Source organism: Ascochyta rabiei, chromosome 3 (genome assembly GCF_004011695.2).
Source record: "Ascochyta rabiei chromosome 3, complete sequence".
Lineage (NCBI taxonomy): Eukaryota > Fungi > Ascomycota > Dothideomycetes > Pleosporales > Didymellaceae > Ascochyta > Ascochyta rabiei.
The window spans coordinates 1,035,429-1,048,776 of NC_082407.1; the positions used below are offsets into that span (position 1 = coordinate 1,035,429).

At 52.1% G+C, this 13,348-nt stretch overlaps 6 protein-coding genes across 6 annotated transcripts, besides 3 other annotated features; 2 read left to right on the forward strand and 4 right to left on the reverse strand.

The window, feature by feature from the left end:
* Positions 1-457: 457 nt before the first annotated feature.
* Positions 458-830, forward strand: EKO05_0001980 (uncharacterized protein; the record flags this gene model as incomplete). Its single annotated transcript, XM_038942286.2, has 2 exons — positions 458-511; positions 564-830. The coding sequence occupies 2 exons, from the start codon at positions 458-460 to the stop codon at positions 828-830; spliced, it is 321 nt and encodes a 106-aa protein (XP_038795444.2).
* A 403-nt stretch (positions 831-1,233) lies between these two features.
* On the forward strand, positions 1,234-2,352 carry EKO05_0001981 (uncharacterized protein; the record flags this gene model as incomplete). The annotated part of the gene is made up of 1 exon (XM_059635813.1): positions 1,234-2,352. The coding sequence occupies one exon, from the start codon at positions 1,234-1,236 to the stop codon at positions 2,350-2,352; it is 1,119 nt and encodes a 372-aa protein (XP_059491796.1).
* A 337-nt stretch (positions 2,353-2,689) lies between these two features.
* On the reverse strand, positions 2,690-5,418 carry EKO05_0001982 (uncharacterized protein; the record flags this gene model as incomplete). The annotated part of the gene is made up of 3 exons (XM_038942236.2): positions 2,690-5,180; positions 5,231-5,285; positions 5,343-5,418. The coding sequence occupies 3 exons, from the start codon at positions 5,416-5,418 to the stop codon at positions 2,690-2,692; spliced, it is 2,622 nt and encodes an 873-aa protein (XP_038795445.2).
* Positions 5,419-5,743: 325 nt separating this feature from the next.
* EKO05_0001983 (Protein OS-9) lies at positions 5,744-7,491 on the reverse strand (the record flags this gene model as incomplete). Its single annotated transcript, XM_059635814.1, has 3 exons — positions 5,744-6,553; positions 6,604-7,341; positions 7,396-7,491. 3 exons carry the CDS (start codon positions 7,489-7,491, stop codon positions 5,744-5,746), a joined length of 1,644 nt encoding a protein of 547 aa, XP_059491797.1.
* Positions 5,859-5,895: a tandem repeat.
* Positions 5,896-5,913: a tandem repeat.
* Positions 7,492-7,919: 428 nt separating the features above from the next.
* Positions 7,920-11,127, reverse strand: EKO05_0001984 (Non-specific serine/threonine protein kinase; the record flags this gene model as incomplete). Its single annotated transcript, XM_038942377.2, has 3 exons — positions 7,920-10,246; positions 10,296-10,370; positions 10,419-11,127. The coding sequence occupies 3 exons, from the start codon at positions 11,125-11,127 to the stop codon at positions 7,920-7,922; spliced, it is 3,111 nt and encodes a 1,036-aa protein (XP_038795446.2).
* Positions 9,344-9,374: a tandem repeat.
* A 1,308-nt stretch (positions 11,128-12,435) lies between the features above and the next one.
* Positions 12,436-13,233, reverse strand: EKO05_0001985 (uncharacterized protein; the record flags this gene model as incomplete). Its single annotated transcript, XM_038946831.1, has 1 exon — positions 12,436-13,233. The coding sequence occupies one exon, from the start codon at positions 13,231-13,233 to the stop codon at positions 12,436-12,438; it is 798 nt and encodes a 265-aa protein (XP_038795447.1).
* Between the last annotated feature and the right edge of the window lie 115 nt (positions 13,234-13,348).

A 13,348-nucleotide genomic window follows, 5' to 3' on the forward strand; every position in this document is an offset into this window, starting at 1 on the left:
TAAGCTTACTCACTATACTTTTTCTACTGCGAAATTCCGTCTTGAACAGTTAGAACTCCACTGATGTGCGACGTTAAATGGACTCGCTCTCAGCCGTAGTCTGAGGTAAACGTTTGACCACTAATGGCTCCTCTGTAGGCAAGGTGCATGCTGTAGGGCCCCGTACTGCATTGGATACTCTGCAATTTTGAACACAACTATAGATTTTCCATCTCGTGGTTTCCCTAACAAAAGGCTACAGTGTATTCGAGATATTGTTCGAGAAGCAGTCGTGACGCATCACTCTAGGTATCTGTCGTCAGTTTCAACGTGCCTCGGTAACTTTCGGGTCGGGTCTTACCACTAAGGGAAGAGCGGAGAACTGATCACAACAACTCCAATTAAACAGTATCTTTAATCGAGTGCTTGTGCCTCCCCCACAATCTTCAGACTCGAGACAGATCAATCAATATCCGCAATGACCATCGACGTCGTAGCCTTGATATCGCCCAAAGCGGGCAAGGCGGACCGGGTAAATACAGATCCCTCGAGGCCTCACGTACAGGTGATTGACTATCTCTCAGGTCGAAGAATTGCTCCTCCAAGCAGCAAAAGCAGTCAAGGCCAACGAGCCCGGGACACTGAGGTACCACTTGCATCGCGAAACCAAGGGTGATGCGCCTGTTTTCGTCATGCTAGAGACGTACAAAGACCAAGCGGCAATAGGCGCACACGCGAAGAGCGATGACTTCAAAACCCTTGGACGCACGATGAAGAAGGAGGATCTGTTGGCTGAGCCAATGAAAGTCATCTTCACGAAAGAGGCAGGCGGTTACGCGAGTAAGCTGTGAACGACGTCGACCAATGGGGTTGAGGTGAAAGTACGAAGAGGTGCCAATAGCGGAATCCTTCTGAAGGGCGTGCATTCGGCTGGACTTTGTACATTGTTAGTGCGCCAGGCTGTATAACCGTCTGAAACGATGTTGTACACGATCGATGCAGACGGCCAGTTGTCATACCTCCATTGCATTGATGAAGCTTGAATGTCTCCACGTGCAGCACAGCTTGTGCGGCCCCAATTACGACGTTCAGTCTGCTTACCTCATAGCTCAAACTACCCCACTCCTTCCTCTGGAGCCCCTTCAGACTCCTCAGCGAAACCATAACCCTCTTCGCGAAGAACGTGCACTACCGGGTCCCCATAACAACCATCAGTCAGGAGTACAACATGCCGGGACTTTGGTAAATGGACCTATGGCCGTCGGTCCCAGCCAAGTGATTGTAACAGATCCCGACGTCGCGCTCTACATGACCGTTACACGGAACCACGAGAAGCATATTGCCGAATCGTTGGCGATCGGCCCCATGATAGGGAAGGGCAAAATCGTCACCGCTGAAGGGGCAAGGTGGAAAAATATGCACAACACGCTTGCGCCCGCGTTCGCCATAACGCACGTCACCAACATGAGGCCTATGATTGCCGAGAATGTAGTGGAGTTTCGCGCCATCATGAACAAGCTATCCGAAACAGCTGAGACTTCCCAGTTCGAGAAGTACGTGGAGCGTCTCATACTAGACATTGTCGGCACAGCGACGTTCGGTCACTCGCTGGGCGCGCAAGCGATGGAAAACCCTGTGATGAGACACTGGGAGGATATGAGCCGGGCGAACATGCAAGAGTGTGAGAGTTGGTGGGCCGACTTGGTAAGAATATACCTGGCCAAGCAGAGACGGGAAGCGGCGATGGACAAGCTTAATACCATGTTGACCGAGCTCGTCAAGAAGCGCTTCGAGTACGTTCGGGAGAATGATGTCTGCATGGAACAGCGGAACGCCAGCATTATAATGGATCTGATCCTGCGGGAACATCTGCAAGAAACGCCCCAGAGAATTCACAAGCGCATAGACCCGGAATTCCTGGAAAATGTGTTGACTCAGGTACGAAAGCTTCTTGTAGGAGGCACAGGGACAACGTCAAATACGATCTGCTTTGCTTACATGCTTCTCTCAACCCATCCAGATATCATCCGAAAGCTGAGAGAAGAGCATGATCGAGTAAATTTTGCACCTAATATTGATGTCTCATACAACATCCTGTGCTCTGAGCCACACAAGCTCAACAGCTTGGTCTACACCACTAACGTAATCAAGGAGACACTGCATCTTTGCCCAATAGGCAGCACAGCTCGTAAGGAGCAGAGTGAAGGCTATCTTTTATACGACGGCCGGCAATGGTCAACGAAAGGCTGCATGATATTGCCGATGCATCATACGATGCATATGGATCCAGATATCTTCCCAAACCCGAAGGCATTCGATCCGGAGCGTTACGGCCGCGAGGACTTCGTACGGGCATGCTTGGCGACCGTTTGAGAGAGGGCCGCGAGCTTGTCTGGGACAGCCTCTGGCCATGGACGAGATGAAGGTCATATTGCTGCTGACGGTCAGGGACTTCGACTTCACATGCGTGGGTTTGAAGCCGAATAAGACGCCTCGTGTGCCATGGATAGACATGGATTTGATATTTGGGGATCGCCATTTTCAAAAGTTTGTTTTCGAGGCGAAGCCCAGAGATGGGGTGCCGATGAGTGTGAAGAAGTCAGACTGGCCTAGCTGCCATTCGCCTTAAGGTGAAGAAGGAGGTATAGACAAACTTCGTGGCCGTCAATAAATGATTTGAAAGCTTTACCGGCTCTGCATATCGCTCTTCTCAGCCGTCGTCATGATCGGGGCCGTTAAACTCAGTAAGGTCATCGCTCATAATGTGGAGTATCTGGGAGAAGGTTCTGCTCTTCCAGCGTCCCATACCCTCCATAAGGTCAGCGCAATGCAACAAGGTCTTGCGAGCTGCAGCATAACCTCCTTCCAAAGTAACATTGGCCATGCTGAGAGAACCTCCGCCCTCGATGAATCGGGCGGCTGCTGATTCTGTGCCGCTCACACAAGACGGTTGGCTGGAGTTGGCCAGACCAAGCCCACCAATAGCTGTCCATTCTACTGGGTTTGATAGCTCGTAACTGGTGTTGATAGTAGGGTCGGTATTGGCGGAAGGCTCGACGGTGAAGATGTAAAGCCCGAGAACAAGTGCAGCCTGGAACAGCGCAACTATGCTATGCGGATGGACGATCTCAGAAACCTTTCGGTCTGATAGCAGCTTGTAGATGTGCGCTGCGTGGAGGATAGAGCGCCGTGCTGTTGAGGAATGTGACCATGTTGATATCTGGTCCAGAGCGGTAGCTGCGGGTCCAGCACCAGCTCGCCCTGCCGCAAGTTCGAAGTGTTGCATATTGGCGCCTAGTTTCATGCACAATTTGTGCCACAGCACAATCGAGTTCAGATCAGTAATAGACCTGAAGCTTACCATGAGCGGTACTATGCCACGGCTGCGCTCGTCTTCCACAAAAAGGCGCCATGGCTCGAGATGCTGGTGATTGGTCTTGACAGCTAGCCTGTCACTGGCCTCGCACATCCGCAGCGAGATCAAAGTGAGCTGGTTACACGCTAGATTTAGAGCTTTTGGGTTTGGTGATGGAGCCAGATCTGGAAATGGCGTGATGGCATGAGCGTGTGCCGAGATGCCGCTTTCCACTAGTTGACACCATGTCATCAATGACTCTGCCTGATACAGGCTTTGGTTTGTCACAGGATATACCTGCACGAGTTCCGGACGGATGATCGGCGAGCTTGACAGATGTCCTGCCCACCAGCAGTCCGCCTGTATCAAACCGTAGGTGATTCTTTTAACACACTCGACATTGATCCAGGCCCTCCATTTTCCTTCTGCATCTTCCAATGAGCTCAGCAATATATCTACATTCGCACCATCGTTCACTGAGAAGAGACCTTGGTTCTGAGACACTGTCAGCAGCTCGATGTACAACTCTTCCGCCTGAGCGATACGGTTTTTTCTTCCTGTGATTGAAGCGAGGTTGAGGGCTAAGAGGCCTGTAGCGATGGTACGCATATGTTGTTGCGGTGGGTCCTCGCTCGAGCGCAAAGAGCGCAGATCGGAAAGCACGACTTGTAGTAAACTAGGAAAGCTCTGTGTGACAAACCTTACTGCCCCTGCCGTGCCAAGGATGCTCAATCCAATAAGACACATCGATAGCAGGAGCGGTCGTGAAGCTTGTTTAGTGGAAAAAGTCGGTACATGAATGACTGGAAGTGTCGGGTGAAAATAGTTCTGGTACATTTCCAAAGCAATGTCCAGTATCTCAGTCGGCGGAAACTGCAAGCTACTGGGATTCGCCCCGGTTGTGGCTACGCTGTTGGCACCGGCGTAGCTTCCCCGGTGATCTAGCCGTGGATTGTCGCTAAGTGGTGCCCGAGCCAATATGTCTTGAAGACAACTCCTGTCTGAGCTGTCAAGATTCCATCGCGAGGTGTTTCGTTCTTCTCGGATTGGAATTTGTTCAACCGGAGGTGCTGCTTCATCGCAAAAGATGTTTGGACATCCGCGCGATGCCACATCCTGCCACAAAATTGGCATTATACGCGTTGTTCTTGAGATCTGTGCCGGCCAGCATTCTGCAACTCGCGCAAATCGTTCTTGCGGAATTTTCGATGCTATTGACATTGCGTCAGACGGGCTGCCTTGATCGTTGACGGCCTGCGCTGTACGATCGTCGTGCATCATGCCATCAAGCTCTAGACGATGAGATCCATTCGGTGTATCCATGTTGCTCTCTGGTGGGTACAACCAGGACCGCAACGAGTTTGATGGCGTTTGACTAAGTGCGGATTGATGGTTCTGCATCAGATCGAAGGCCCATGGATCAAAGGTGCCAACGTTGCCAGCAGGCGTGAAAGAGAGTGATTCCATAGAGGGATCGATCGGTGGATTCAGGTTGCTGTCATGGTGTGATGTCAACTGGTAGTTGTCGGGATGCATTGAGTTTGGCGATTGCCAAGACGTGTAGGCGGCGGGATCAAGATGTTGCGCTGCGTTGATAAGGGCTTCCATACGGTGTCCGCTATTTACATGCATGACTGAAGCACTCACGCCTTCCGGTAAAGGTACTTCTCCACCTTGCAAGGAAGGCGCAGGAGTGGGACCAGCCATGTGTCCTGCGAGGTGGAACTGCGAGTTATGACTTGCGCCGTCCACGGCTGGAAAGCTGCCATGGCCTTGTTCCTCATTTTCTTTTCTGTGGTTTATGGCGACTTGGTTGTGGCCTTTGCAGTGCCGAAAGAGGACATCGCTGCGTTACTGCATTAGATGGTGAAGAGTAGAGCTCGTCAACAACATTACCTTCTCGAGAAGCTCTTCTTACACGTCGGGCATTCATAAGGGCGCTCTTTTGTATCTGCGATGCGAAATCAGCTGCCTAAATCGACGTAGGACCGGTTTAATCATAACATACGCGACCTTTCGTGTCTCCTTAGATGTTCGAGTTTGGTGAATGTGCGATCGCACATGCTGCATTGTTTCAGCGCCATAGCCCAGCTCTTTCTCGGCTCTGTGAGCGACTCGTTGATTGAATGGCATGAATGGCGCGTAGTGACACGGTTCGATTGAGTAAGACAGTGCAGAAACAAGGATGTTGTACGTGTTCTGCACGAAAGTCTACGGACTGAATCCGGTGCGGGGGAAGCCGCGTTCGATAAGGCTGACTAGGCCTGATTGGGGCGCGATGCGCTCATGCTTTTGTCGAACTTCAGTCTCGCACTTTTCACAAACATCGATCGCAATCCAAGTTACAGATCCACAGAGAAAGACCTGGGGTTTAAAAAGAGAATGTTCATGTAGTAGTGTATGTCAAGTCTATAATTCATCTTTGTACACTTCCTCGCTCCCCTCGTATACTTCTTCATCTTCCTCAGCCACAGGTCCAGCTGCCTCTTGCTTGCCAGGGCTCATTCTCTTTCCAGCGTTTTTCCCTTCTTTTCCTTCCCTTGCTGCCTTCCTGTCGTTCCCATCCTGTGCGCTTTCCTCTGTCTCCAGCATCTCTTCGTCTTGGTCTTCAGCCTCAATGATTCCTCTGAACTCTCTTCCCCTGGGGGTATCGACGAGGTCCAGCTTCCAACCTTTCTTCCCAGCTAGCTTCCTCAAGTTTCCTTTTAGCTTTTCAACATCTTTGGGATCAGGGATGTTCAGCCTCTTCATTTCCTCCTTAGACATTTGCGTGCCATCGCTGCTCGCAACTGTGCCAATGTATGTCTCCTTGCCACCGCCAACGACGACCGTCTTTTCGATTACTTTGCCCTTGCTGCCTACAAGAGCTTGCGCGCCGACTTCGATACCGCCAATGATAGGCCCGCGCTTCGTAGAACCTTCGAGGCCGTCGGCGATATCTCGAAGAGGGTTTGTGTTCGCAGTGTCTTCAGACCCGGCAAGTGCTAGGAGACGCTCGGTTTCACGGATTTTAGCTTCGAGAGCTGCGGCGGTCCATTCGTCAGCGTCTGCTGCCGGTATAACGGCCTGGCAGGTGATGGGGTGGGCGAAATTCTTCTGCGGTGGTAGGAAGGCAACGTCGTGGCAGAGACGAGGCGTGTCTACAACCATGAGGTACGAGCAAATGCTAGTCTCTTTGATCATGGCGATTTTATCTGTAGACTGGGGGTTGCAATGGAACTATACCAATATCAGCGACTGTCTTGAAGTAGGACATGCAAGCAACTCACCTGCACGTCAATCTTGCGCGGCTGCCCAGTAAGGTCGCACTCGGTGCCGTCTGAAAGACGCTGCACCATGTACCGGCTTGAGCCCTTGGTCTCCAGGCGCGGGATCTCCAGCGCCTTCTCTTCTTCATCTGGCGCATTGCCCTCATCGTCATAGGCGTCCTTGCTGCCCTGCTCGCTACTCAGCGTCTTGCGCGCATGGTCCTTCTTGCGCTTATCTTCTTTGGAGAACCGACCAAGCACGAAGCTGTGGACGCTTGTGTCCTCAACAGGTGGGTAGATGGGCACACCGCGACCGGGAGGCAGCTGGTGGAACTGCTTGACCTCGTCTTTGTAGCAGAAGCTGTAGCTCCACCACCCACTCAAGTAGTAAATGCAGCTTCCACGCATGCCCTCCAGAAGCTCCCACCCACGGTCCGTTGCGCGCATCAACTCCTTCTCCTCCTCGGCCTTTGCTTCCTCGGCCGTCGTCGTGTCGTTCTGTTGCACATCGTCCAGTATCATAGGAATGCTGCACAGATACCGCTGGCCCTGCAGAACCACAGCCTCGTATGTGTGTGGCAGCGCATCGTCGGCGGCCGGACCACCTGCGAAAGGCTGCTCGTGCTTGGAGAGCTCCTGTGTCTGCTGCGACTTGGGCGTCGCTGTGCTGGAGCTGCCGAGTAGTGTGGGTGCCTCCTGGGCCAAAAGTCTTGTCGCATCGTCTTCCAGTATGAATGTGTCTGGCCATGCAACCTCGTACTGTTCGTTGTGAGCTCGTGCACTTGTGCCGGCCTGGGGCATATGCCGTCATACCTGTGGAAACGCAAGCAGATCATCGAAAACGCTGAAGGCATGCTGGTTAGCCAACGCAAGGCGCAAGACCGCCGGTAGCGCCCAGAAATTCCTCATCACGACACTCCTTAGTCAAGATACGGACGCGTGGGGAACAGCTCGTGCTCAGCTGGGATGGAGACAGATGTCACTTCCGGGAGTTGACCGCACGCTAGCCTCAAATTGGTGGACGCTCTGCAGGTCAGGACATCAAACAACGTTTTATAATACGATCAACTCTGCCACGCGTCCGGATCTCTTTGAAAGATAGAGTCTTGGAGAACCTTGTGTGAAGTATCGAACGCTGCATTATGCGGTCATGAGATGATCTCATCTCGTCTTCAGATCTTAACGCCATTCATGCTGTATAGCAACAAGAAGATACACACACAACTATCAGACCGCCAACGCCCGCTAACAAGATCAGATGGATATCGCCTACAATAAGAAATGTGAGCTGCAAAGGTTGCTCATGCTATATTCTCCTCAGTATGGCTGCCTGTCGCCTACTGCTTGAGAACCTGGAAGCTGTTGTTGGTTGGCCGTGGGTCTTTGCCGGACCCCAAATGGAACTCGCAACGGAACTTAAGACATTCTGTCCCACGTGCATCCTGGTACACTTGAACAATGTCTCCAGTATGTAGGTGTCCAAAAAGTGCTCGGCCTTTTTCGTCTTTCTGCCGAAGGTGCTTGCCATTGACAGAGATGCCATGAGTTGCACAGGTCCAGATGCCCACGTTCAGCTTCTCTAGACTGGTCCAGTCTTTGTTTTTCTGAGACAGCTCCTGAACTGTTTCAGCACTGTCTCCACCAGAAGAATACCAGAAGATGATGAATGCTGTTTTTGGTATGCGTGTATCGCGACTTTGATCGTACACAATCGTGTTGTTTGCGAGTCGGCCCCAAGACGTCTTGCTTTTGTCGATGTTGAGTATAAGGTTCGGTGCAAACGAATCTGCAGTGGCCACCAGTTTGCCTAACCGCCTGGGTGGTGGTCTGATATCGAGTTCGGCTGGTACAGAAGGCACCTCTGCCGAGGGCGATAGTGCCTCACCTGTTTGCGATGTACTTGCAACACTGCTGCTTACGTCGGAGCCCCTTGTTGTATCTTCGTAGGCAGAAGCGCCAGCTGTTGCTTCTTTTTGAGCCCCAACAAAGTCGAAACCGCTCACTCGTGAAGCGTACTCCAGATTGTGCGTGTTGGGGTCGAGAGGGTCGTAGTAATAAGACGCTGTCACAGGAAGACTAATCTGACGGTTTGATGTAGACGGCCGTGCTTTCGGTGTCGGCTCACTGATTTGGCTAGCAAACTTCGAGGACTGCTCAAGCGAGTTACGTTGGGGCACATCTGGCGTTCGAGGTGTGGCTGGCTCGTTCGGACTGTAGACCCCAGATCCAGGCGATACTGGAGAAGTCATGTTCAGCTCTCGCACCAAAGACTCGGTGCCTAGAAGGCTAGGCGAAGAGAAGCCTCCATCAAGATGGGGAGGGGCACTGAACGGAACCTCACGCTCTGCTCCACCTACAGTATGACTGAAGATAGGCATGCTGTCACGATAATCCGATTCGATGTTATCGGGCTGGGACAATGCTTCTTGTGCGTGGTTGTGGAGAATGCCCGAACTTTGCAAGGCATAGTGCCCGATCTCACCGAAAAGACGCGGTCGTCGTGGCGTAGGCATGACCTTAAAACTTTCTCCCTCGTCGATGACGTGTTCAGATTGGAAAGAGGCATCGACACTGGAGTCCTCGTCGTGGTCGCGCACCTGGTTCCGTGGGTATAGAGGGTCAGCACGTATACGCTTCGTTTGCCTGCTTTCACCAACAAGCTCGATCAAATCGTCGTCTATGTCGGCTTCGTTGTCAGACTCAGGTATTTCTTCTTCTTCGAGATCGCCTCCAATGCTTAGTTGTGACAGTTGCTGTTCAGCCTCCTCCTCCTCCTCCTCTTCTTCTTCTTCGACAATAGACTGGAGTACTGGATCTGGTGGTATTGCGATGCCTTCCTTTAGCCAGGGGTGGTTAAGACAAGCGCGAGCGTCGGGTCTTAGCGAAGGGTCCGTCTGAAGCATGTTCATGAGGATATCAATGCACTGAGGGGATACTCCAACTCGCTCAAGCGGCGTAGACTTGAGGGGAGTGGTTGTGATGTTGTTGTACATTGCCTGACCTGTAGCATCGGCAATACCCTTGAAAGGCGGCTCGCCGCAGAGTGCGTACCATAGAACGCCGCCAAAAGACCAGATGTCTACAGATGAGCTGTATGAGTGATACTGCTTTGCCCCTCGTCGACGCTTGGTACCCTTGGATTCCCCATAGTCGGGAAACACCTCAGGAGCGCAGTACAACAAGGTACCACAAAATGTTTTGAGGAAGGTCTCTTCGTGCTTGACAACCTTAGACAGACCAAAATCGGACAGCTTGACTTTCAACGGATCGACGTCGGCGATGAGGATATTGTCAGGCTTAATATCGCGATGTGTGATCTGAGAGCGGTGCAGGTAGGCAAGGGCGCTCAAGATCTGTTGGCCAATGACTCTTGTCAATGACTCGCTCATTGGGCCATTTTGGTTGAGATAGGCCTGAAGATCGCCATGCCGCACGTATTCCATGATGATGTATAGGTAGTCGCCCTGATCGTGATATTCCACAAACTCGACGATGTTCGGATGCCGCAGGCCTTGCATGATTCTCATCTCGTTGTCGATCTTTTTATCGAGTTGGCCATTCTTCATGAAGCGGCGCTTCTCGAGCTCTTTCGCTGCAAGAAGCTTACCTTCCATCTTCGTAGCTAGCTGGTGGACGGTTGCAAAGGCTCCTTTGCCAAGTAAACCTGATACAGGTGAGTTCCTCGCTCAGAGCAAGATTATTTGGTCACGTACCAACAATGTTGTAATTCGTTCCACCGTCCCATTTCATTGCAGGGCCGCCATAGTGCTTTCCAATGCGCTGCACAGCTTCTTTGTATTAGCTCTCTGCAATAGCAAAACAGTCACGAGGCTCACCTTTGGTCTTGTCGTCGCCTTTAGCACAATCGGCTATGAAATTTCGTAGATTGTCCCGGAAGCGATCGATATGCGACACGCGAGATGGCACGCGAACGACGAACTTGATCATTTCGGCATCGTTGGAACTCTGAATGCAGATGATGGCTCCTGAGCCTACCATGCGGATCCTGCTGAAACGCTTGTCCTTGTTCTTTAGCAGCTGATCATCGACTATAGTGCCGTTGGTCGACAAGTCTTCTATCATTAACACGCCGTCTAGGTTGAGGTAGATGCGAAAGTGTTGGTTGCTGATGCGCTTGCCGGAATCTTGACCAAAGACGATATCAGCGCTGTTTGGATTCCGCCCAAAAATGAAGCCTAGATCCTTAAAACGTAGAGTTCGCGCCGAAGACATACGCAGGGCCAGATCAGCACCCGCCCTTGAGCTCTGGCCTACCCTGTCTCCAGCACCGTTTATGATGATTGTCTCCTGCTCCTCGATGTCGGCAAGAGACGCGTTCATCGAGTCGGGATCGAGAGAGTTGCGGAAGAGCACATGCTGTGGACGAGACTCGGCTGTGTTTTCGACAATCTTGATCGCAGTAGGTGTAGCAGGGTGGAGTATCACAAGCACATCAGCGATGTCGCAATCGTTGAGCCCTGAATTATTCCTTCCCACTCGGCGTGGGTCAAGCACCTGCTGTGTGGACGGCTGTGTCTGCGACATGGCGCAAACGAAGGAACGGCGGTTGAGGCGCACCGAGATCGGTCAAGAAACGCGGGCGGCGGATGCGTAACTAGACAGATCGTTGCGTTCGAGGGCTGTAAGTCGGTGTAGGACTGCTCCAAGTGTAAAAACCCCGAGTGAGTGTCCGACCTGCGCAAGGGGGGCCTCGGGACGTGTGGTGACAGGTAGTGAAGGCTGCGGCAGACCTAATCTGTTTCTGTCCAGCCAAGGTCTATTGAGATTGCTGAGACCGATGTTCTTACGCTGTGTCTTCCAAGCCAATGGGACATAACACCACCACCAACAGCTGCAGCACCGTGTCAAGGTCTTGTCCTCGAGCTTCCTATACAGCGCAATGGCTGGTGGCTTGCCGCGCCCGTCTCGATTCCACGGAGACCTGTGCCCAGCCAATGCTCTACAATTGTATGGCGTATCCTTCCTTGTGGCGTCTAGTCGTATGTCCTCACAGTTAGTACGATCGTATGAGATTCGTCTGGTTGCCGGTGAGGCAGCTGTGCGTTACAGTAACGTATGACCTTCAAGAAGTTGACCAAAGACGGAGAGTGGATGTAGCGCGGGCTCTATGTAGGCGAGTGTTTCAAGGCAGACGTTTGCCTTGTCTGAAGGAACGTGTGGGGGATTCGACGCGGAGGGTTGCCGTGGGAACAAGAATGTCCCCGTACCTTCAATTGTCAGCAAGAGCGATTCCGGTGGGGTATTTCAGATAATAAAGCTGCAACTGCTGCAGGCGCTATGACGTACGGTGTGAAAGAGAGCAACAAGTACACCGCGGCAGCCGTAGGAAAGTGAAGGAGAGCAGCCCTCAGATGTTCGCGCGCGTGAGACATTCACGGCTTGTCGACGCTGATTGGTCAGCTATTGTTGTGCAAGGCCCACGACAGGCAGCACCCATTGCCACGCCATCACGTTTCTGCACTGACTCGCGGCTTTCCAACGCGTCGCGTCAAATTATTTCACACGTCACTGACAGGCCCAAGGGCCAACATCTGGCATAGCTTGACCGAACTACAGCACAGCATGCGAGGAACCATTTTCAGTAATCTGTCTGCATAACTGCAAATAGGTATTAACTGACTTCCAAAAGTATGCATACGCAGCTTGCGATCACACTTGCTAACCAACAAAGGCCCGGACGCCATGCTTGTAAACATCTCTCTGATAAGGCGTGTGCCGGCCTCCATCCTTTCTCGAACTGAGTGGGGCCGTCGTCCATCAAGGCTAGATTCCCTATGTGATGATCGTCCAGCGTTGTGCCGCGTGCGTATGCAGCATGGCTCGAGTGCATTGTTACAGTTCATCCCTCTCCTGCGCAACACCAAATGTTGCCCCGCCATCAGACATGAACTTGATCTCCTCTTCAGTACTGTTCCGGCCCAGTGCGCCATTGCGATGTGGGTACCTTCCAAACCTATCTATAATCTCCCTGTGCTCCTTCTCCGCCTTGAATTGATTTTCCAACAGTGTTTTCGAACCTGCACAGTCCGGTTGTTTCTCCAGATCCCGCTGTAAATCCTCTAACAAGCCATCTACCTGCTTATGCACTTCAACATCCTCCGAGTGACACATAATCATGTAGAACCACATCCTGTGCGCCGTGGAGTTACGCCACTGCGGATGCTGATCTGGTCGTGGTATAGGCGAATCTGGCGAGAAGAGGGTGCGTACGAAAGCTTGTGCGATCTTGTCATAATGGGAGTACACCTTGACAAGGCCTTCGTTTGTGCGGAAGACGTTGCGCGGCATTTGATCGAGAAGGATGGCTATGCTAAGTGCTGCGGAGGCTGCTTCTGCACCGTCGCCGTTTGTGTCCTTTTGCGCGATCTCTTTCAACTGGTCAAGGAATGGCTCTGCGGTCGGTGTGATGACTTTTGAAGGTCCAATTGCTTCGAGTGCTGATAAGAAGTTGTCGCTGCATTCTCTGTCGAGAGCGAGGCGCTCTTCTGGTGTACCCATGAACCACCTCTTCACAACATCCATGTTGACTTTCTCGCCACTGGGGTCCACGCCTCTGAGCCAGACTTCTTGAACCTTTTGGTAGAGCGCTGGAGCGAAAATGGTCCTGTCGAGGGTGAACGAAGATGACATAGCGCGTACTTGGATCGACGTGGTGCTAAGGGCAAAGCAACGCATTGCTACGCGAAAAAGAGGACGTGTAAGCATCTTTCAGACAGTAACGTCAAGGCAAAGCATGGTGTTGTAT